The following is a 20,793-nucleotide window of genomic DNA, read 5'->3' as shown; positions in this document are numbered from 1 at the left end:
GGAGCCAAAGAATCTTCTAATTTATTAGAGGGCTATCAGAAAATTGGTAAATTTTGTGAAACTATATTATTTATTTTGTTTCTGTGATGTTAATGTTGTGTGAAATTCTTTTGATTGTTGAAGAATATGGGCAGAGTTTAGGGAGCTTTGGTAACTACAAATGTAATATTTTAAAAAAATTTTGGCCGGGCGCGGTGGCTTATGCCTGTAATCCCAGCACTTTGGGAGGCCGAGGTGGGCGGATCACGAGGTCAGGAGCTCGAGACCATCCTGGCTCTGGTGAAACCCCGTCTCTACTAAAAATACAAAAAATTAGCCAGGCGTGGTGGCTGGCTCCTATAGTCCCAGCTACTCGGGAGGCTGAGGCAGGAGAATGGCATGAACCTGGGAGGCAGAGCTTGCAGTGAGCCGAGATTGCGCCACTGCACTCCAGCCTGGGTGACAGAGTGAGACTCCATCTAAAAAAAAAAAAAAAAAAAGAAAAAAATTTTATTTTACAGAGATGGGGTATCATGATGGTCTTGAACCCCTGGACTCAAGCAATCTGCTTGCCTTGGCCTCCCAAAGTGCTGGGATTATAGGCATAAGCCACCGTGCCCAGCCTTTGTTTGTTTGTTTTGTTTTAGAGATGGTATCTATGTTACCCAGGCTGGACTCGAACTCCTGGGCTCAAGCGATCCTTTCAACTCAGTCTCCTGAGTAGCTGGGGCTACAAGTGTGCACCACCATGCCTGGCTTGTAGTATTTTCTAATCAACATTCTGAGATACATGCAGCTTTGATTATTTATACAGGGATAAGAATAAAAATCTGGGAGGTCTAGTGAATGTAGAACTTGACATTGTTAATGCAGAATAATTGCGTTCTGCAAAGAAGAGGAAATTCTTTCATCGTGTTTGCATTTTGTGATAGTCCTCTTGATGCAATTTGCCTTAAAGTAGCAGAAGACTTAAATTCCTTGCTTTTATAGTCTCTGAATGCTGCTCTTAAACATGAAGGCAGATGTGGGTGAGTGAGCTGAAATGTGAGAGTGGGTAGAATGTTCCCAGTTCATTGAGGTAACTCTTCTGTAGGAGAGGCTATGCCGAGCAATTGCTTATGTCTGTCTCCACTTATCTTGTAACGGCACCAATAAAGAGGACACCTAGGAAATCTTGACAAAATACCTTGATCTGAATGCCTTTAATCTTTTGTAGGCTGTGTTCTTTTTCTAGATAGAATTCTTTTGTAATTGTACCATAAGATATGGAAAAGACTTCCTGGTTAATTTAGGGCAGATTGACTTGTAGTCTCTTTTAGACGATTCCAGATTGCTTTTGAACTGTTAATACTGGCTAATACTGTTTACGGTTTAAAATAACATTTTGGGGCCGGGTGTGGTGGCTCACGCCTGTAATCCCAGAACTTTGGGAGGCCGAGGTGGGTGGATCACTTGAGGTTAGGAGTTCGAGACCAGCCTGGCCAACATGGTGAAACCCCATCTCTACTAAAAATACAAAAAATTAGCCCAGTGTGGTGGTGTGTGCCTGTAATCCCAGCTACTGGGGAGGGTGAGGCAGGAGAATCGCTTGAACCCAAGAGTGGCAGTTGCATTGAGCTGAGATCGCGCCACTACACTACAGCCTGGCTGACAGAGTGCGACTCCATCTCAAAAACAAACAAACAAACAAAAAAACAAACAAACCATTTTGGGTTGTTTTACTTGGTCTATAATAAAATCATTATTCTTCATAGGAAGTAGTAACAGGTGAGTAAGACTTAATAAGTAAGTGTATTAAATTTAAAAAATGACTCCAACATCTCCAGGCATCAGTATCCACATATACTTTTCCCCTCCTGTTCCATTTCTTTTTTTTTTAAACTAAGAGTTTATATACTTTTTTTTTAAATCAACAGTGTATATAAAATTAAGATCCGAGCAAATCTTTATGAAAACTCAGTTAATGAAAAGGTGACGTTTAGTTGACTGAGTCATTAACTATATCTGTTGATTATTCATTAGCAATTGCTACTGGAATGAAATTACTTTCTAGAGATGTTTCTAGCCATTAAATGAAAAGCCCCAATGAAAAGCACTTCTTTTCATTATTTGAGGGTCTATCAATACCTTAATGAATTACCTCTATTTATTATTTTATATACTTATGTCTATAACTATATATGCACACACAATATATGTACAGATATAAGTAAAACTATTAAAAGTAAAATGTATGCCAAAAAGTGCACATTTAAGTGTAGAGCTTGATGAATTTTCACAAATTGGACACACCTGTGTAAATAGCACATTTTGGCATATATTTTACAAATAATTTTCGCTGGTTTTATGTAACAGGAAGAAACTTTGATCTAAGTCATGAATCTAAAAGTGCGTTTTAGTTTTGCTGAAGATGGGTGAATAGTCTTACTTCAGGTATTTTTCAGGCTTTGGTGCTCATGGTCAAACTATATGGACTAGAATGTTGGGTCTTGATCATTCATTAGTCTGCCTCATTTTCAGAGGAGAATATTGAACCTTGTCTTCTTCAGCTTTTCAGAAGCTGCAGTGAGCTGGCTTTTTATTCAAATATGCATCCTTGTAAGTGCCCCAGAATCTTTTTTTTGTTTGTTTTTTGAGACAGATTCTTGCTCTGTCACCCGGGCTGGAGTGCAGTGGCATGGTCTCGGCTCACTGCAACCTCTGCCTCCCAGGTTCAAGTGATTCTCCTGCCTCAGCCTCCCGAGTAGCTGAGACTCCAGGCACGTGCCACCACGCTTGGTTAATTTTTTGTATTTTTAGTAGAGACAGGGTTTCACTGTGTTAGCCAGGATGGTCTCGATCTCCTGACCTCATGATCCACCTGCTTCAGCCTCCCAAAGTGCTGGGATTACAGACGTAAGCCACTGCCCCAGGCCTCACAGAAGAATTTTAATTGCCCTTAGACTGCATGTTAAGGCAGCTGCATCTGTCTATATATCTATGAATTTCAAATAGGTACTCTCCAGACATTTCCCAGGGAGTACAAACAGGGCTCCCTACCTTTCAAAATTTATGGAAATCTTGCTTGAAAGAAGCAATATTTAGGGAGGAGTGCCTGAAGGATCTGCAGTTCATACATTAGACAAGGTATTTCAAATTATGCTCCTGCATCAAGCCAGATTAGCAAGAGAACAGTGTCTTTATGTCATATTTGATTGGCATACCAACAAGCTTTTGCTGAATTTTTAGCTGGTGTGATATTGGTGTTGCAATGGCTAATACTCCAGAAATCCTGTGATGGTGTTATAAATCCTGTTATCCCAGCACTTAATGTTTTTTCTTCTCAAGTAAAACAAATGTTTTTCAGAGATGTGACTGTTGTCTGACTTTAAATGAAATATTCCTCTGGTTTCTCTGCTCCTTCCAAAAAGATAGGCAGCACATCTGCAAAGATGGAAAGATACATTGCAAATTTTGCCTAACTTCCTTTTGCCTAGAAACCATATTTGGGACCTCTTGTGTTGTTTCGAATTATGCACACAAACCATTTTGATTGATATAATTCTTAAAAAAATTAAAACACACCAGTTGCTGGTCATGACAAGGTAAAACAGTTCTGCCTGTAATCATTATGGGTCTAGATCAGTGGACACCACCAGCTACTTATTTAGCTTACTATTGTACTAAAAAGTCCAAAAAACAAATGGCTGGGGCAGTCCCACTGAGAGATCCCATCATCATTTAATGTCCCTGGAGGAAAGGCAACATGTGCTATTTCAAAGAACCGTGGTCTTCAGAAAGAGCTCTCAGGCTTCAAGACTCTTCAAAAACAGCAGCCTAAGCATTACAGCCAGAGGTTTCTGATGAACTCTGATTTAATAAGTTCCCCAAAGACATTTTAACATTTTTAACGATAAATATTTTGCTTCCATTTCCTACTGCATGTTTAAGAAAACGAGGATAGAGGGCGTTGATGTTGAACAGGCTCTGCAGATAGAACTGAAGTAGGCACACATGCCTTTCCCCACCCAGCACTAGATGTAGATTGCGCCCCCTCCCCAGCTCCCCTCCTCCCCGCCCCCCCACCTTTTTTTTTTTTAAAGAGATAGTCTTGTTATGTTGCCCAGGCTGGTCTGGAACTCCTGCGCTCACGTGATCCTCCTGCCTCTGTCTGCCAAGAAACTGGGACTACAGGTGGGTGCCACTGCCCTGGCTTCCTCGTACTCCCCTTCAATTAAAACAATAGTTTTAAACATGATTTAAAGCTTCTGAACTGCTGGGCTGCTGTGTATTGTGATTATAACCATGTCAATGCATTAGGCATTAGAGGAGAACCACTGTGATGTTTTGCTGAATGAAAGCATAGTCAGCAATTCTCTCTGCTGAGATTTGCCTTGACCTTAGCTTTATGCCTGTGAAAATCTTCCCATTCCGTAAGGACTGTGTCAAACACCTCTTCATCCTTGAAGCTTGTCACTCTTTTAACGCGCCATCTTAGTCTCGTGGCATTTACCAGCCTACAAGTCATTGCATGTGAAGCCGTAATGGGGTCTTGGGAATCATGTGGTTTGGGGATACCCAGAGGCCTAGAGGATTCTGGGACTGGCTGTGGCCATGTTGCTGTTTTTAAGAGAACCAGTAAAACCAGGTCTAGACTCCACATTCCCTAACTCCAACTCAGGTCTCTTTCTGTCCTGATATCCTGTCTTTGCAGAATACCCTGATCTTAAGCATTATCCGCTCATCAAAGTTTGAAGGAAAATGATCTAATCTTATGTACTTTGAAGTACTACTTATTAATTTTATGTTTAAAATATTCAAACATTGTACTTGGGAGGCTGAGGCAAGAGGATCGCTTGAGGCCAGGAATTAGAGACCAGCCTAGACAACATTGTGAAACCCCATCTCTAAAAAATTTTTAAAAAGTTAGCTGGATGTGGTGGTGCGTGCCTCTAGTCCCAGCTACTTGGGAGACTGAGCTGGGAGGATCACTTGAGGCCAGGAGTTGGAGGCTGCAGTGAGCTTTGATCATGCCACTGCACTCCAGCCTGGGTGACAGAGCAAGATCTCATCGCTTAAAAAAAAAGAAAAAAGAGATAAAAACAAATATTCAAACTGTGAAGATGAAGTTCTCCGGCTAATTGAAGATTTAATGTTGGTGGAGATTTACTTTATAATGACGATGGATTGGCTTCTTTTGGGGTAATAGCTGAAGAGTTTGGGGACATAATCACTACCCAATTTATGCTTATGCAAGGTTGGACTAGATTAGAAGAGAATTGAGTTAAAATCGACCTCAGTTTGTTGAGCATTCACTGTTGTCATCACTATCTGGGCATTGAGGCTATGGCATTGAATGAGCTAATTTTTTCCCCTTTTCTATTCTTTGCTGGAGCAATGGGGTTAGGATAGCAGGGCATGTTCCTCACCTGCCTCTCCCAAAGGTCCTACATCAATCAGATGAGCAGGGTTTTAGAAACGTAAAGTATTTATATCACACCGAATCCATGGCTTCAGTCATAAGTAATCAAAATGTTTAAGGAAGTAGAAATAGTTATGGGAAAAGAAAGTCCTTACTTTTGAGTAAAAGGTGTATGTAATTACTGGTGGATTTGCTGTATATATTCATGAATATTCCTGAAGGAAGAGTAGTTTCATGAGTCTATAATATTAGCCCCATTTTCTTTTTCTTTTTTTGTTTTTTTTTTGAGACGGAGTCTCGGTCTGTTGCCCAGGCTGGAGTGCAGTGGCGCGATCTCAGCTCACTGCAAGCTCTGCCTCCTGGGTTCATGCCATTCTCCTGCCTCAGCCTCCCGAGTAGCTGGGACTACAGGTGCCTGCCACCATGCCTGATTAGCCCCATTTTCTACAATTGTCTTTTTTTTTTTTTTTTTGAGACACGGTCTCACTCCGTCATCGAGGCTGGAGTGCAGTGGTGCATTCTCGGCTCACTGTAATCTTCTCTGCCTCTCATGTTCAAATGATCCTTCTGCCTCAGCCTCCTGAGTAGCTGGGATCACAGGTATGCGCCACCACACCTGGGTAACTTTTGTATTTTTAGTAGAGATGGGGTTTCACCATGTTGACCAGGCTGGTCTCGAACTCCTTACCTCAAGTCATCCGTCTGCCTTGGCCTCCCAAAGTGCTGGGATTACAGGCGTGAGCCACCGCGCCCAGCCCCTAATTGTCTTTATAATAAAAATGGTTTTAAAAAATATAAAAATTAAAATTCAGATTTAAAGTGGCTTACAACATACTCTATGATTGTAACCCTTGCCTACAGTTCCTTCTTTATCAAAATTTCTCTGGCTCATTTTGTTCCAGCCACATCTTCTTTAGGATATATTGGGCTCTTTCCTTCTTCCCAGCCTGAATTCTTCTTGTACCTTCTGCCGGATGCCCTTGTCTCTCACATGGCGGTTCCCTGCCCCACAGTGATTCAGGGCTGAGCTTAATTGCACCTGCTTAGAGAAACTTCACCTTCTACCCAATATAGAGTATGCCTCCTCTCTACTCACATTTATTGTTCTTCATTTACTTAATTTTATTTTAATTTAATTTTTTTTTTTGACACAGGGTCTCTGTCTGTCACCCAGGCTAGAGTACAGTGGTACTTCACTGCTCACTGCAGCCTCGACTTCCCAGGTCCCAGCTATCCTCCCACCTTAGCCTCCCGAATAGCTGGGATTACAGGCATGCACCAGCATGCCCGGCTAATTTTTGTGTTTTTGGTAGAGTTGGAGTTTTCACCGTGTTGCCCAGGCTGGTCTCAAACTGCTGACCTCAAGTGATCTACCTGCCACAGCCTCCCAAAGTGCTGGAATTACAGGTGTGAGCCATCGTGCCTGGCTCGTTATTCTTTCAAATAGTATTATCTACTTTTCTTTTACCATGTTGATCACATTTTATACAGGTTGAGTATCCCTTATCTGACATGCTTGGGGCCAGAAGTGTTCTGGATTTTATTTTTCTTTTGGAATATTTGCATTATACCAGTTGCTCAAGCATCCCTAATCTGAAAATCCAAAATCTGCAATGCTCTAGTGACCATTTCCTTTGAGCATCATGTTGATAATTTTGGATTCTGGAGCATTTTGGATTTCAGATTTTTGTATTAGAGATGCTCAACCTGTGGTATTTATTGCTTCTTTGTTTATTTATTTGACTACCTGAGTGTGTTGTCTTTTTTGCTTGCTAGATTATAAGCTCTGTGAAGGTCAGGGATGTGCCTGTTTTGTTCACCACACTATACCCAGCATCTAAAGGCAGCAATTGCCTCATAGTAAATATTCTAATATTTGTTAACTTACTGAATGGATCCAACGAATGCAGAGGTTAGCAAATATTTTTTTGTAAAGGCCAGGTAGCAATGTACTAAGCTTTGCAGGTCCAGTGGTCTCTGCTTCAAACATTCCACTTTGCCATTGTAACATAAAAGCAGCCGTAGACAATATATAAGTGAATGAACTTGGCTGTGTTTCAATAAAACTTTATTTATAGGAACAGATGGTGGGCCAACTTGCTGTAGTTTTTAGGCCCCTGAACTAACGCATATGGCAGAACAGATGGCACACGGCATACCTTAGCTCTTTGACATCTGTGACAATGTTGATGGGCCTAGTGACTAAGGTTTTAGAGGCAACCTAAGCAGATAGCACACTTGGATTAAATATTAACCAGAATTAGTTGGAACAAGAAACACTTATTGAGCACTTACTGCATGCCAGATGCACTGGAAACTGGAGACATAAAGTTAATGATGCTCAAAAGCTTTGGTTCTTGAAGAGTTTACTGACTATTGAGAAACAGACAAGCTAACAATTATAACATGGGGACAGTGCTGATTGGGGTACACATATGGTGTCAGAGGGACATAGAAGAGACAGCAGCATAGCTTAGAAAGAGCAAGGTTTTAAGAAAGTGATTACAAAAATGAAACAGGAAGGAGATAAGGAAACCAGCATCTATTGAGGAACTTCTCTCTGTTGTGTTATCCATGCATTCACTTTTTTTTCTTTTTTTAAAGTCAGGGTCTCATTCTGTCACCCAGGCTGGAGTACAGTGGCACGATCATAGCTCACTGCAGCCTCCAACTCCTGAGTTCAAGAGATCCTTCTGCTTCATATGTTAACTTTTTCTAATTCTTCATGGCAAAACTATGTGTTATGAGGACCTGAAGCGCAGAAGTTGCGGGAGGTGGCAGAGCTTGATGTTACAATTTGAGGACCATGAAAGCATTTCTCTTTAGAATCAGGCTCAAGTTCAGATCCCTGCTCTACTTCTTTATTGACTTGGGTAAATTGTTGAACCTCTAAACTGAAAAGGCCCTTGTGGGCTGGGCACAGTAGCTCACGTTTGTAATTCCAGCACTTTGGGAGGCTGAGGAGGGTGGATCACTTGAAGTCAGGAGTTCGAGACCAGCCTGACCAACATGGTGAAAACCCGTCTCTACTAAAAATACAAAAATTAGCTGGGCACGGTGGTGGGCGCCTGTAATCCCAGCTACTAGGGAGGCTGAGGCAGGAGAATCGCTTGAACTTGGGAGGCGGAGGTTGCAGTGAGCCTCCTGAGTACTCCAGCCTGGGTGACAGAGTGAGACCCTGTCTCCAAAACAAAACAAAACAGAACAGAAGGCCGTTGTGAAGGTCAGATGAGAGAGTCTTGTAAATCCCTTAGCATGTAAGTACTTATGCTTACCTAAGTATTCAAGCAATAATGTAGTTTTTTTGCTCTTAAAAATATAATTTAAACCCAGGTCTGGATAATCCTAAAACCCATTCTTTCCCTTTCCTCTGCACTTACTCTGCTTATTGGATTTCATTAAAAGAAAGCACAGTTTGTGCCAACATTTATTAACTCGATAAAGTTAAAAAAGCTATGATATGTATTTCTTGGTTATTGAACAATGGAACAGACACATTATCAACACTGAGTAATTTATAGACATTTTACACTGAGAAACCATTTGTTGGAAAAAGAGATTCAAAGTGGAATTTTTTTAAGATGTAAAGGCATTTTTTGGGGGTGGGGTGGGGAGACAGGATCTTACGCTGTTGCCCAAGCTGGAGTGCAGTGGCATGATCTTGGCTCACTGCATTCTTGACCCCCTGGACTCAAGCAATCCTCCCACCTCAGCCTCCCAAGCAGCTGGGACTACAGGCATGTACCACTATGCCTGGCTAAGTTTTGCATTTTTTGTGGAGATGGGGTTTCGCCAAGTTCCCCAGGCTGGTCTCGAACTCCTGAGCTCAAGCAGTCCCCCCGCCTTGGCCTCCCAAAGTGTTGGGATTACAAGCTTGAGTCACCATGCCCAGCGTAAATGCATTTTGATGTGAGCTGAGCTCATAATTCTGTTCTTTTAAACATTCTTTATCAATTACCCCTTCTCATTTTTGCATCTTTAACCTGTTGACTCAGGTCTACCTGTTTTTAAAAATAGCAGCAGCAACAACAGTAAAAGCAATACCTCTGATGGGAACTCAGGGACCTATCTCTTGTCTCTTTTTATACATAACTTCCTCAATGGGAGGTGCATCCTGAGTACTGTTCTATCTCTTGAATTGATTCTGCCCTTGTCCTGTCTGTCTGCCCTATAATCTCCACTAATGAAACTGGTAGAGAGGATGCCTTCTAATTAGTATTTTTATATTTCTCAATATCAACAGCACTTGGAGATGAGGATTGTACCTTCTTCCTGAAAGTCTCTCTTCCTTGGCTTCTAAGATGGTACTGGTGAATTAATCTTCCAAGACACCATTCTGAACATGTCCTTTTTACCCACCGCCACCATAAAATCCTTAGGCCAGCATTGGAAATCATCCTTTCATTCCAACACTTACCTTTTATTTTATCCCAACTGTAATAAACAGTTTCCTTCACATGCTCTGTGCTTCCCACTTCCATATGTTTGCTCAAGCTGTTGAGAGATGGTGGAAATTAATGCTTGGGCTCTTCAGTCAGACTTTCTGTCTTTTTCTTTGATCGTTTGAGATTATATTTTATTTAAAAAAAAAAAAAAAAGCTCCCTGAGGCCAGGGCTGGTGTCTGTGTTGCTTATCTCCACTCTAATTTTGTGACCAAGGCAGACACCAGGACGGTCGAATTTAAAGTGCAGCCTTCTCACGTGGTGGGGTTTCTGGTCCACCAGCGCCCCATCCTGAGGATCTGTGGTCTCAGGGCTGGGCACTAGATTTCTTGCATTTTTACTTATTTTTTTTGCCAGTCATTCCTGGCCCTTATGCTCCTGTTTGTCCCTGTTGCTGTTCTTTGCCCCAAGTTTTAGCTAAAATGAGACTTAAAAAAAAGAGACAGGGTCTTACTACGTCACCTAGTCTGTAGTGCAGTGGTGCAATCGTAGCTCACTGTAACCTTGAACTCCTGGCCATCCTCCCACCTCAGCCTCCCAAGTAGCTGGGACTGCAGGTGAGTGCCATCCTGCCTGGTTAATTTTCAAAATTTTTTTGTAGAGACAGGGTCTCCCTGTGTTGTCCAGGCTGGTCTCCAACTCTTGGCCTCAAGCGATCATCCTGCCTCGGCCTCCCAAAGTGCTGGGATTGCAGGCATGAGCCACTGTACCTGGCCTAGAATGGGGCTTTTAATTTGGTTCCTGAAACTGTGCCTATCTCTCAAACTTTCTTTTTTCTGGGGATTGAAGCTCTGCCTCTGGAATTGGGTATGGAGCTAGAACGCTTTCCCTACCTGACTCCCAAGCTGCCAGACTTCCCATTGCTTTCTTCCATCTGTGAGATTTGGATACTATTCCTGTGTCTTGGAAATTCTGGTACCTGCTGTCGCCTGCATCACCACTAAGGTTCCCACATGTGTCGGATGTTTCACCTGGCGCCTTCAGCTGCAGCTCCTCCGTCTGCTTCTGAGCTGAGATAGCCCGCTCCTCTCTGCCCCTCCCCTGCCATCCTTTCCTCTCTGCAGATCGTGGGCCAGCTCCAAGATCCCTCCCCTTCCTCCTGGCTGGTTGGTCACGCTTCACAGCCAAATCCTGAGAAAGGGAAACACTTCAGTGTTGATTTTAGAAGTCTTCTGTATATGGCTCATGAGCCAATTTAATTTTTCATCACAATCCACATTGATGGGAAAAATGTAGCTCTGTAGTACTTTTAAGAGCCAACTGGCAGTGGTGGATCAAGGTCGGGGGACACTTTTGGGGCTTTATCCCTTCTATAATACCCCACCTCCTTTATTTGACATGAACAGTTTCCGTGTTCTGAATATTTATTTGCAGAACTATGCAAACACAGCTTCAAACCTTGTGACTTTACCCTCCCCAGGTCCATCAGGTCACATTCCTCATTTCTTAAATTCAAGATTGGCTGCTACCAGATGGTAGTGGCCCTTTCATTCAGCGTATTTAGATGAAAGCAATTTGAATACACTACCACCAGAGAAATTTGGGTTTTCTTTAAAATATTTTATAATTGCCTCTGATTTATATGTGGTCAGGTACTTAGACACCTGAGTGCAGGTAGACTCATTATGTTTCTTTTTAAATGTGAGATTTATTTTTATTTTATTTTATTTTTTTGAAACGGAGTCTCGCTCTGTTGCCCAGGCTGGAGTGCGGTGGTGCGAACTCAGCTCACTGCAGCCTCCGCCTCCTGGGTTCAAGTGATTCTCGTGCTTCAGCCTCCTGAGTAGCTGGGATTATAGGCACATGCCACCTCTCCTTGCTAATTTTTTTATTTTTAGTAGCGATGGGGTTTCACCATGTTGGTCAGGCTCATGCCTAACTCCTGACCTCAAATGATCTGCCCACCTCAGCCTCCCAAAGTGCTGGGATTACAGGCGTGAGCCACTGCGTCCGGCTAAATGTGAGGTTTAGCATTGTATTAGTCTCCTCAAGCCACTCAAGTAAGAGTTCCTGAGCTGTGTACATGATTGGACTTTAGAGTCTAATGAATGTACAACCTGTTTAGAATAGGTGCAGCTTTTTGTGTAACTAGCGAATGTTTCTTAGGAAAGAAAGGATCCATAGTTTTCATCAGATTAAAAAATGTCTGTGGCTTCCAAAGGGCCAAAGGCCATTTATACTAGAGTATTATTTATGACACCTGTGTAATAACCTAAAATATTTGTGACAACTTTTTAAAAGGACTTGCAGTTACTGGCTTAATGCATTGTGCCTCTTTGGGATATACTGTTAGTTTCATTATAAATTACTAGTTCAGTCAAAAATTATATTATTGGCTGGGCGCGGTGGCTCACACCTGTAATCCCAGCACTTTGGGAGGCCGAGGCCGGTGGATCACAAGGTCAGGAGAGCGAGACCATCCTGGCCAACATGGTGAAGAAAAAAAACATATATATATATATATGTATATATATAATTTATTTATTTATTTATTTCCTTTTTCTTTTTTTTTGAGACAGAGTCTTGCTCTGTCACCCAGGCTGGAGTGCAGTGGTGCATTCTCAGCTCACTGCAACCTCTGGTCCCAAGTTCAAGCGATTCTCCTGCCTCAGCCTCCTGAGTAGCTGGGACTACAGGCGTGCGCCACCATGCCCGGCTAATTTTTTGTATTTTTAGTAGAGATGGGGTTTCACCATGTTGGCCAGGCTGGTCTTGAACTGTTGACCTCAAGCAATCCACCCACCTCGGCCTCCCAAAGTGCTGGGATTACAGGTGTGAGCCATAATGGGGTCTTGTTATGTTGCCCAAGCTGGTCTCGAGCTCCTGGGCTCTGAGCTCTGAGCTCCTCCTGCCTCGGCCTCCCAAAGTGTTGAGGTTACAGACATGAGCCATTGGCACCTGGCCAAAAATTATAAATGGAGAGATAGAAAGTGAGATAAACCGGTCTCTCTCTCAGGATAGAGAAATGTATTTGTGAGTATATTGTATGATCAGACAGTTTCTTGTACTACATTGGAGGGTGTTCTACGTCATTGTCATTGGGGTGTGTCTGATATCCACACTCTGTGTACTCTGGGGTCACCTGATGGAGAAGGCTGTGCTGCCTAGGTATGTATTTGGAGATCAGCAGAAGAGTGGAGGTGTTGCAACCTTGGATAAGTACTGTGGCTTTCTCTGCTGTCCCACTTATGACCACATTTAGGATAGAATGGCAGGGACAATGGTTTGCCTCGCTTAAATCTTAGTGGAACTATGGTGACTGCGCTGGATCTGGTCTTTGACTCATTTCAATATAAAAAGCACTGGCCAGTGGAGCGCAAAGCCACCGTGTTGGTGGGAAGTACGTTTGTGATAAACGCCATAGGGTTCCACCCCAGTGAATGACTTGGGCAGTCTTTCGTTAAGTCATGGTTCAGTGTTCTGCTCACCTTGCTAGGAAGGAAAGTGTTCACAGTTAATTCTGTGTTTTCTCACCTGTGTGTAGGACCTACTTTTGCTAACAAGCATACATCACTGCCAAAATGGTTAATTCTGGAAAGAGAACTACAGAGACAAAGTATATAAAGAGCAATTTTTCTTAGTTGAAAGATTAAAGATAATTGATTGAATTGGGGACCCATCTGGCTTTGTGATTTGCTGGAGTGACTTATGAAAACTAATTGCTTTGGTAAAGAACTAGGCTATTAAAGAATAAATTTTATAGTGTAATTTTGTAGGCACCTTACATACTTGGAAAAACCATTTGAATTCTTTCTCTAACAACAATTGGGCATAAAATAAATCAACTCACACTGAGTTGAAATGCATCATGTAGAAAACAGAACCTTTTCACTTTCACTTTAAATTGTGCCAGAAGAAACATGCTATTTAAAAAAAAATTTTTTTTTTTTTTTTTTTTTTTTGAGATGGAGTCTCACTCTGTTACCCAAGCTGGAGTGCAGCAGCACGATCTTGGCTCACTGCAACCTCCGCCTCCTAGGTTCGAGCGATTCTCCTGTCTCAGCCTCTTGAGTAGGTGGCACTACAGGCATGTGCCACCATGTCTGGCTAATTTTTGTATTTTTAGTAGAGACAGGGTTTTGCCCTGTTTGTCAGGCTGGTCTCACTCCTGACCTCAGGTGATCCGCCCACCTTGGCCTCCTAAAGTGTTGGGATTACAGGCATGAGCCACCATGCCTGGCCAGAAACATACTATTTGGTTAGAACATAGTTAAATATAGTCTCTGGTATTTTTATATGTTTTAGATTTCTTTATCTTGACAAGTGATTGAAGGAAAGAACCATTTATAGTCTGTAGGTATAAGGAAGCTTTGTATAACTGCTTCACATCATTAACTAATGCATACATATAGACTAATACATAATATAATACATAGATCATTTATAGAGAGCCAGGGAGACTGGAATGGATGAATTGCCACTGGAAATGATTGAATACTTTTTAGATAATTAAGCATGTATTAATTAACAAGTAGAAAGAGGGATGGACTCAAATATGTCGATGATGATAGTGCCATAAAATTATTGTAACAGTATTTATAAATAGCTGCTAATATAGTGTTTTCTGTGTTTTTGTTTGTTTTGTTAAATATCAGTGTTTCCTAAGTATGGACATGCAGGGTTATTTCTGAAGTATTCTAATGAAGAGTTTTTGTTTTAAGCACTATGCTTTTCTTGTTATGGGGGACAGAGTGACAGAGTCTTGCTCTGTCACCCAGGCTGGAGTGCAGTGGCACAATCATGGCTCACTGCAGCCTTGACTTCCCGGACTCAGGTGATCCTCCCACCTCAGCCTCCTGAGTAGTTGGCATTACAGGGGCACACCACCGTGCCTGGCTAATTTTTTGTATTTTTTTTGTAGAGATGGGATTTTGTCATGTTGCCCACGCTCTGGTCTAGAACTCCTGGGCTCAAGTGATTCTCCCACCTCAGCCTCCCAAAGTACTGGGATTCCAGGCATGAGCCACTGCACCTGCCCATATGCTTTTATTTTCATGCATATTAGAAAACATAACTAACTCATCTCCTGCCTCCCTGCGTCCTTCTCTTCTCTCCCCTCCCCCTCCCCTCATCTTTTTCTTTTTCTTTTTCTTTTTGATGGAGTCTCTCTCTGTCACCCAGGCTGGAGTGCAGTGGTGCAATCTCGGCTCACTGCGGTGGTTCAATCCCACCTCCTGGGCTCAAGTGATTCTCCCTCCTCAGCCTCCCTAGTAGCTGGGACTACAGGCATGCACCATGACGCCTGGCTAATTTTTTGTATTTTTATTAGAGATGGGGGTTTCACCATGTTGCCCAGGCTGGTCTCGAACTCTTGAGCTCAAGCAATCCGCTGGCCTAGACCTCCCAAAGTGGTGAGATTACTGGTGTGAGCCACTGCACCTGGCCTCACTGTGGGTGTTTAAAAGGAGTCTAAAATAGGTATTTAAATAAAATAACTCTGTGTAAGAAAATTGTTAAGTAAAAAAGTAGTTTTGTATGTAATGTAAAAATTGTGAGGGTGGCATATGAATGATCAAAAGTGTGAGAACTACTAATTTAGGTGACTGATAAACAGCTGTTTCTGTTTAACTTCATTAATATATTTTAGAGTTAAAAAAAAACCTGGTGGAGGATGAATGGTGGTGGGCTGTCTACATTAGAGGTGCAGTTTCACCTGTAAGTTTGAGTCCTGAGCCTTCTCATTCTCTGAGTAAAAGTTCTGAGACATGTTACACAAAGGCTCTTTCTTTTTTCCCTTTAGCAGCTGTTTAGCGCGGTAATAACTTGGTGTTTTCACAGAAATAGGGATTTCTGTTTTTCCACTGTGTGGAGAGCTCTCTCTCCCACTCCACAGGAGTAGAGACAGGAGATACACTGTGATGTCTCTGATTCTAGCATAGTGCCTGGTGGTTGCTCAGTAAATGTTCTTTGGATACCTGTAATTGCCATTTAGTAAAACTAATAGGAGTAAAATGTAATATATTTTATTTAAATATATATTTAGGCCAGGCGCGGTGGCTCAAGTCTGTAATCCCAGTACTTTGGGAGGCTGAAGTGGGCAGATCATTTGAGGTCAGGAGTTGAAGACCAGCCTGGTGAACATGGTGAAACCTTGTTTCTACTAAAAATACAAAAATTAGCCAGGCGTGGTGGGGCATGCCTGTAATCCCAGCTACTTGGGAGGCTGAGGCAGGGGAATTGCTTGAATCTGGGAGGCTGAGGTTTCAGTGAGCTGAGATCATGCCACTGCACTCTAGCCTGGGTGACAGAGTGAGACTCTGTCTCAAAAAAAAATTTATATATATATATAATATTTAATATGTTATTTATATCTTATCAGTCCTAAGTATAATAGGAAATTTACTAGATAGTAGTATATATAGGCAAACTGTAGACTTTTGGTATTAATAGCAGCAATGCCTTTTTTTTTTTTTAACCTTTCTTGTCTTCTTGGTGGTCTCACCTTGACTCTACTTGAAGAGGTGACAGGAGTGTGATGAAGTGGAAGGAACATCGGGTTCTAGACTTGTGTCTGTCCCCTTCTTATAGAATCTGGGATGGGAAGGATGGAATGGAGGTGTAACCTACCTTAGAGGGTGTGTGTTAAGTGTGAAATAATAGCTGCATAAATACTCAATATTGTCAAGTTCTGCAGATGTGTATGTTTATGTTATTTGTGTACTGTAAGGTGTCAGCACAGGACTGTAATACCTTACCTAAAAATGATTATATTTACTCCCCGCAGAATGTCTGCCCTTTTCTCATTGAGAAGCCAAAACAGAGCCCCCCATTAAACAAAATTTAATGTTGATGGGGGTTCGTCAGAAATGTGGAGATATCACATTGTATTGATCAGGAATTGCATGTAGCTATTACAGACATAGAACCTGTTATAAAAAAGAGTTACGTTCATGGAAACAAGCTTTATTTTCTTTTCTTTTTTTATTTTTTTATTATACTTTAAGTTTTAGGGTACATGTGCACTTTGTGCAGGTTAGTTACATGTGTATACATGTGCCATGCTGGTGCGCTGCACCCACTAACTCGTCATCTAGCATTAGGTATATCTCCCAATGCTATCCCTCCCCCCTCCCCCCACCCCACCACAGTCCCCAGAGTGTGATATTCCCCTTCCTGTGTCCATGTGATCTCATTGTTCAATTCCCACCTATGAGTGAGAATATGCGGTGTTTGGTTTTTTGTTCTTGCGATAGTTTACTGAGAATGATGATTTCCAATTTCATCCGTGTCCCTACAAAGGACATGAACAAGCTTTATTTTCTATGAAGATATCTGAGAAGGTTTTCTTTGGGAGTTTTATATAAATTCTGTGTTTAATGTCTTCCTTAATATGTTGGTTTTCAGTTTCCTTATCATAATTAAAGAATATAAGGAAGACATACTTGATTGGTTTCACCAAGCTCAGACCTTCCCTCCCAGGCACCAGATAAATGATATTATTTCCAGTTCGTATCATGACATGAAACGCTGAATTGCGCTTGTTGCTTTTTAATACTGTGACATCTCAACTGCTGTCATTGGTTTTAATCTGTGGGTGATCTTGGAAAGGGATAGGTTTGATGTAGGTAGCCTAGAACCTTCTCAGGGATTGTGGAACATGTTGAAACTTATGCTGTTTCTGAGAACTATCTCCTTTCTGTGGGTCAGGCTGACATAACTCCGAGCACTTGTAATCATGACTGTAGCCAACTGTGGTTACCTGCAGAGGCTTAGATCAAATAGGAATTTGTCTCTTCATTTACTCACTCGGCATACATTGAATGAGCATCTCTGTACTGGGCATGGGGGAAGATGACTTATTATTTGTCTTGGTTCTTAAGGAATTTATAGTCTAATGGAGGAGAAAGACGCACAGATTCTCATATAAATGGATTGTGTACAATGATAGATTAAATAGGCTTTGAGACTTACAATGGAACTGTGGGCCATGATTGCCATTTGGATTTTAAAAAATTAATAGAATGTATGATTTTTCTGTTCTTAGTTATATACGTAAGACTTGAATAAATACTCATTGTGAAATAAGAAAGGTAGAAAGATTATAGCCTAAAAACGTAGTCCAATTTTATATCCCAACCTCCTCGCTGTGCCACTTTTCATTATTATTATTTTTTAAAACCATTGCCTGATTGATGAACATTTTAGGTCATTACTTTTTTTCCCTGTCTAATGATGCTTAGTCAGTTTTTTTGCACATATATATATTTGTTTACCTGTGTGAATTATGTCTGCAGTGAAATTCTTAGAAGTAGAATCTTGGCTGGGGTATTTTTCTGGGGGTGCATTTAATCTGTTATTGGAATTCATATTAATATTAGAATTAATACGCTTTTTTTTTTCCCTGGAAGCAACTGAAAATGTATGGCAATGTGGAGTTGCAGGGCAGTAGTCCTAATGGTTTAGCTGCAGCATCTGCATAGGTCTTTTATATAGAAAGTGTCTGGGTAGTGGTGTTTGACCTTGGTAACTTTTCTCTCTGCCATTTGAGCCGCTGCTGTCTTCATATCCTCCCTATCTAGAAATTCCCTCTCCAAAGTTGTTCCATATTCCAAAATTTCCCTTTTCACACTCCTAGTATGCTGTTGACCTCAGGTAGGCACAGTTTTGATTGTCAGAGCAAAGAAAATTAACCATGTATGTCTTTCCAGATAGTAGAATTTTCAGGGTATTCCATGAGTTCCAAAGGATGATTTGTATGAAGTATATTTCACTAAGTATAAAGGAAGTAAAACACTCATACTATGGTCTCTTCCCTCTCCTCTTCACCTCCCAGTGCCTCTCTACAAACTTTTTAGGATACCACTAATGACTACTTGAAATATTCATAGTTAGTCCATAAATCTGAGAGTGCTCCTGGATCCTGATAGGTATTTCATTGCACTCTGTGATTGGAATTTTGTTTGTTAAAATTGACTAGGAAACTATATTTCAGTAACAAATATGTAGAATTAAGAAAAAGATGGGCTGGGCACAGTGGCTCATGCCTGTAATCCCAGCACTTTGGGAGGCTGAGGCAGGTGGATAAAGAGGTCAGGAGATTGAGACCATCCTGGCTAACATGTTGAAACCCTGTCTCTACTAAAAATTAGCTGAGCATGGTGGCACCTGCCTGTATTCCCAGCTACTTGGGAGGCTGAGGCAGAAGAATCGCTTGAACCTAGGAGGCGGAGGTTGCAGTGAGCCAAGATCACGCCACTACACTCCAACCTGGGTGACAGTGAGACTCCGTTGCAGAAAAAAAAAAAAAGAAAAAGGTGGGCCAGGCGGTGGCTCACGCCTGTTATCTCAGCACTTTGGGTAGGCTGAGGAGGGTGGATCATTTGAGGTCAGGAGTTTGACACCAGCCTAGCCAACATGGTGAAACCCCGTCTCTACTAAAAATACAAAAACTAGTCAGGCGTGGTGGCGGGCACCTGTAATCCCAGCTACTCGGGAGGCTGAGGCAGGAGAATCACTTGAACCTGGGAGGCAGAGGTTGCAGTGAGCTGAGATAGCACCATTACATTCCAGCCTGGGTGACAGAAAAGATGAGTTCCTATCCCTTTTCTATACATTTGTTTTTTCAAAGTATGTTTGCGCTATGTCAGAGTGAGTGCATACATTTAGAGAACAACAGGGGAAAATGCTAGAAATTCAGTAACTTCTAGTTTCCATTTTATAACAAATGTATTTTTATTATTAGCTTCCTACTGGAATCCTCCTACTCCCCACCATTATGTCATCATTTTCACATCCACGGTCCATAGCGATTATGTCCATGTGGGGCCTCAGTAGTTTTCCCTTTAATTTTGTGCAGATTTCCTTACTGCATAAACTCAACTGCTCTCGCTGAGGTCGTCATTAAGTCCTGTGTGTGTTTGGGCAGGCCGACTTGATTTACAGCCAGCACTCCACTGCGGGTGAGTAAGATGGCAAGTTTCTCCCTGTTTTTCCTCTCAGCCCTTCCTATCTAGAGTGCAGATAACATAATTACTCAGTTAAATATCATCTGCCCAGGTTTTCATTTTGAGATAAATCTATATTGTGGTTATCTGCATTATACTTAAAACTTACACCGAAGATAATTCTGTTGGATAGGTTTTAAGTAATTATCTTTAGTATTTCCTTTTCATTTATGATATGAGGTATAGCAAATCTTGGATTCCTTGATATTAAAATAGGTAAGATCAAACTGTGAACTCAGGATGAGTCAGTACTGTTTTAAGAGTTGGATTTGCCATGCTTTTGGCAAATTAGTACTTCAGAGCAGGAGCCCAGAGGTTTCAGGTAATCCCAGTCACCAAAATGTTTGTTACAATATAACATCATTACTTTTCACTTGGGAACCTTTTATTTTGTTGGGCCCTTTTCTTTCCTGTTTTCTTTTTATAGCCATTTATAATTCAGGGATTCAGGCAAAGAAATACAGCCCTTGGACCACAAGATAGTTATATTCAGCAAGATTTTCAGAACTTGTACAGCTATGATTTTTCTCAGTAATCTGGGCTAGTTTGTGAAATTAATGGCTTTAGAAATATTCTCAAATGGTTTAGAGGAGAGTAAAAAGAATCTTTTGAAACATTGTCCCATTTTGTTAATTCAAGGTGATTATAGTGCAATTGAATGTAATTCCCATAAGAATGGATATAGCAGAAGTATGTCTTTTTTTTTTTTTTTTTCTTTTTCTTTTTTGTGAGACGGACTCTCTCTCTGTATCCCAGGCTGGAGTGCAGTGGTGAAATCTCAGCTCACTGCAACCTGTGTCTCCCAGGTTCAAGTGATTCTCCTGCCTCAGCCTCCCTAGTAGCTGGGACTGCAGGTGCCCCTGACCATACCCGGCTAATTTTTGTATTTTTAGTAGAGACGAGGTTTTGCCATGTTGACCAGGCTGGTCTTGAACTCCTGAGCTCAAGTGATCCGCCCGCCTTGGCCTCCGAAAATGCTGGGATTACAGGCATGAGCCACCGTGCCTGGCCAAAAGTATGTCTTTT

The 20,793-nt window shown here is 41.6% G+C and overlaps 2 protein-coding genes across 23 annotated transcripts in view; one reads left to right on the top strand and one right to left on the bottom strand.

Annotated features, from left to right (window-relative positions):
- The window catches only part of LOC129136163 (uncharacterized), a 46,055-nt gene extending 34,806 nt beyond the window's left edge, over positions 1-11,249 (bottom strand). Inside the window, exons 1-2 of the mRNA XM_054660064.2 lie at positions 11,235-11,249; positions 10,657-10,954 (exon numbers count right to left, since the gene is read on the bottom strand). Of these exons, the coding sequence (XP_054516039.1) occupies positions 10,657-10,954; positions 11,235-11,249 (313 nt within the window). The remainder of the gene's footprint in view (positions 1-10,656; positions 10,955-11,234) is intronic.
- Positions 1-20,793, top strand: part of MPP7 (MAGUK p55 scaffold protein 7) — a 255,744-nt gene that overhangs the window by 31,598 nt on the left and 203,353 nt on the right. For 12 of the 22 annotated variants that reach the window (XM_054660885.2, XM_054660890.2, XM_054660897.2 and 9 more), the window contains one exon: positions 19,620-19,722. The exons of the other annotated variants lie outside the window; for them this stretch is intronic. The gene's annotated coding sequence lies outside the window, so the exon portion shown is untranslated. The remainder of the gene's footprint in view (positions 1-19,619; positions 19,723-20,793) is intronic. 22 annotated transcript variants of the gene reach the window in all.

This window comes from Pan troglodytes, chromosome 8 (assembly GCF_028858775.2).
Source record: "Pan troglodytes isolate AG18354 chromosome 8, NHGRI_mPanTro3-v2.0_pri, whole genome shotgun sequence".
In the NCBI taxonomy this organism is placed as follows: Eukaryota; Metazoa; Chordata; class Mammalia; order Primates; family Hominidae; genus Pan; species Pan troglodytes.
The sequence above is the reverse complement of the archived record's forward strand: the minus strand, read 5'-3'. Positions and strand labels throughout refer to the sequence as shown.